General features: G+C 40.2%; 1 protein-coding gene across 1 annotated transcript; it reads right to left on the bottom strand.

The window, feature by feature from the left end:
- Positions 1–212: 212 nt before the first annotated feature.
- On the bottom strand, positions 213–3,458 carry LOC140321348 (G2/mitotic-specific cyclin-B2; the record flags this gene model as incomplete). The annotated part of the gene is made up of 6 exons (XM_072398141.1): positions 213–490; positions 834–944; positions 1,539–1,679; positions 2,283–2,519; positions 2,748–2,906; positions 3,288–3,458. Coding segments are annotated over 6 exons (927 nt in total), but the record flags the coding sequence as incomplete, so codon positions are not given.
- Positions 3,459–3,523: the final 65 nt, after the last annotated feature.

The raw sequence follows: 3,523 nt of genomic DNA, 5'->3' as shown, positions 1-3,523 counted from the left end.
TTTTAACACCCTTATATCTTGCCAAATAGGAAAATCTTCTTTCCCTACCCATTTTGTACCAAGTTCCCATTCCACCGTCAGCACACCGATGTCTGGCATACAACAAGCCCAGTCCAGTGTGAAGGACACAACCCAGGTCAAGCCTGCCGTAAGAACTAAACAGATCGTGCATAGTATCCCCCCCCCAAACTAAAGAACTGAAAAGCAGCAAGTGTTCTTAAAAACAGGGAAACTTTTATTGTATATTTAGGAGTCCCAGCAGTCAGTGTTAACAACAATCTTAAAAGGTATAAAAAATATTTACAGTCAGCAGCATTCATGCCTGGATTGGCAGTTTTCATAAAAGTGCAAAACAGTGGAAGTCCTTATTTACAAGATGGTTCTAGTGGGAAGTTAGACTTGCAGCCATTTCTTTAATAACAGGAGACATCAGCTGTGGAATGGTGCTAATTTTCATTAGCTTGCTGCTGGCATACTTGTTCCTCACAGCCTGGAAACAAATAAAATAATGCATCAGAAAAATTTATCTGGAGACAATTTTGATTGCAATTAAAGTCAGGTACCCTCTGTGCCAAGAGACCCATCAATCCCAACACAGGTTCTATCATTTTTTTTATTTCCACCTTCCAGCCAGTAATCCAGGTCAAGCAGCAAGAAAAATAAGTGCAACACCACCCAGTTATTGGTTGGACCCATGGACAAAGCATTGGCCTTTAATATGTCCTGTAACCAATACCTTTCCATTCTTCAATTTAAATACAAGACTGCCTACATGGAATGTATCAAACAGATTATAAATCTTGCATAACCATTCTAGGTATTAAGACACTTACCACATGCTTTGTTTGATTTTGGTTGACTTTAACAACATTTTTAGCCATGTGTTTCATGCAAAGAGTCAGATCTTCCTCGCTGTAGCCAGTATAGTAGTGTTGTGTGGCTGCCTATAATAAAAATTAGAATCAGTAACCAATAAAAAGTAGTCTGTACATCAACATTGGAGGCAAAGAACCATCCAGAATGAAGGGCAAAACCCCAGTCACCATATAGACCTACAGAAATAATTGATCTGCCAAAAAAAAGTGAGCTGCAATGCACTGAGGAACCTAGTTTAGTCCTGACCAATATTACTGCCTATGGACTACAAGACACCCCCCTCTGCTATAGCAATGAGAAGCAGAGGCATTTGTCAGCAAAGCCTAAATTCGTTGCTGCTGGTCTAATCATTTTGCAGCAATGCCCATGTTTGCTAGCACATGAACACATTTCTCTGCAATTTAAGGACAGGAAAAATGTACAGAGATGTACAAACATTTAACCCAGGCATCGTCAAACTTCAGCCCATGTGGCTTTTAAACACAATTTACATATCAGTTCAAATACTCCCATACATCTGATACTGGCCTGGTCAGATGTCAGCCCCCCCTACCAAGCCAAAAGTTTGACCACCCCTGATTTAACCCCCATGTACACAACTACACCAGCTATTAAAAAAAATCATGGTTCTTTAAATGGGCTGCAGAATTTGCATTTCTTACCCAGCTGCCAACTCCAAGGACTTTATGGGCCAAGCAGAGAGCAGATGCTGCAATTTCAGATGGGGGGAAATGGACCATTTCGTAGTCAACAAGGGTAAGTTCCATTAAGTATTTTGCTAGTGTGTGTTGCTCAGCATCAGCCTGCAGACAAATAAAATGACATGTAAGATAAATAATGCATATATCTACACTAAGGTGACTACAGATGCAAACATTTCAAGCCAGATCAGACATTATATGCATCCATAGTAGACCTAAATGTGGGGTTGCCATTTACCCATATCATTCATAAAACTTTATTACAAAGAAGCCTTTGTCGGTTTGCCCTCACAAATCATTAAAAAAAAAATGTATAGAGTGGGGTTGGGGGCATTGGAACTTTTGTCACAAGCGACCATTAGACCTTTACTTCCCATATATGTTTATGCTCAAGCCAAGCAAAGAATCCCCTCCCCAGAGTCTTGGACAGCAATAAAACCCAACAGCAAAGTCATGTTGGTAAAAGTTACACTTGTTTCCAAAGCCCAATTGCTATAACCAATTTCAACCAGTTTGAGATTTAGTAGGAATGCAACACATTTATGCCTTTAAACTGCCACTTAAATATGTAGTTTTGTACCCAGAGCCATCCAAGTAGCAGTTAAAAATAGGACATTAGTCCCATTACAATTTGTTGGGCAACGCTTTAACATTTTATAGTCTAGATTTTGAGCAAGCACCACTGGGTTGCTTATGGAAACTTACACTGCATGACTTTGATGCACGTCGTAGAAAGTGAAGGGGAAGTGGTCGTCCCAGGTCAAAGTTGAGCTCACGGAGGATAAGCATCTCCATTTCTCTAATTTGGGATGCTGTGTAAGCATTGTCTGTGATATAAACAAAATCTGCAACCTCTGGACTGTACATCTCTTCATATTTGGAAGCCACAAACAGTGATGTTACACCAACCAGTTGAAGTTTTCCACGGGACACAGGCTGAACCTAGGGGAAAAAAAGTTTAACATTCAAATGCTATATTGTACCAAAGCTGCCATTGCAAGCATTTAAATATAATTGTCAGGGGCCCTCAGGTTTAAATATTCTGGAGACACCAATTAGTAGTTCAGATTGCCAAGAGCAAAGTATTAAGATACCTAATCATTGACAAGTGTGAGCAGCAATGTTAGCCTGCACATACTACTGGTCCCAATATTAAAGTAGACAACTTACCTGAAGAAAGCGATCCATGATGGCAATACCCATGTATAGGGTTTCCTGCAGCAATTGGAATCTAGAGCTAACCTGGACCAGCCAGTCAACCAGGATGGCTCTCATGCGTTCATTAATCTCCATTCCTTCCAGATACTTTGGTCTGATGGACTGCTGGACCTGCAACACACATATGTATGAGCTTCTACGTTGAAAATCATTCTGATAACCCCTTTCCCATATAGTTGGGCAGAGAATTGTAGCACAGATCTGAGCTGCCAGTATTAGCATTTCTACACCATAAAGATTTGCAGCTGTCCAAGACAGAAGACTACTATGGGTGAAGTAGACTCAAGAAGTCTAGTTCCCCTGGGTAAAACCCATTTACACGGGATATCCTAACTAATCAAGGCAGCCTAACTGCTGGAAAGATTATACAGCAGAAATGTTGAGATATTGGAATGTAGAAAAGTCACTTTAGTCTGCAATATGCATTTGATACAGACAAGCTGTACCCCAACTACCTTGATGCAGATACCCATTGCCTAGATCTTTATTTACCTCTAGCTGTCTCAGATAATTGTAGATATCCATGACATATTCGCTGCAAAGCTGTGGATTTCCACAATCTTCAGCATCAATGTCTTCCACATGGTTTAAAGCCTCAGAGAATGCTTGACACAATTCCTCCTCTTCCTTCATTGAGACATCCATTGGAACTGGTGAGGCTTCCTTAAAAAGTACATACATTAGAAGTCAATATTGCAAATATGATTTGATCTTTAAAGTGTACGCAA

The sequence above is a fragment of the Pyxicephalus adspersus genome, unplaced genomic scaffold, assembly GCF_032062135.1.
Source record: "Pyxicephalus adspersus unplaced genomic scaffold, UCB_Pads_2.0 Sca2749, whole genome shotgun sequence".
Taxonomy (NCBI): Eukaryota; Metazoa; Chordata; class Amphibia; order Anura; family Pyxicephalidae; genus Pyxicephalus; species Pyxicephalus adspersus.
The sequence above is the reverse complement of the archived record's forward strand: the minus strand, read 5'-3'. Positions and strand labels throughout refer to the sequence as shown.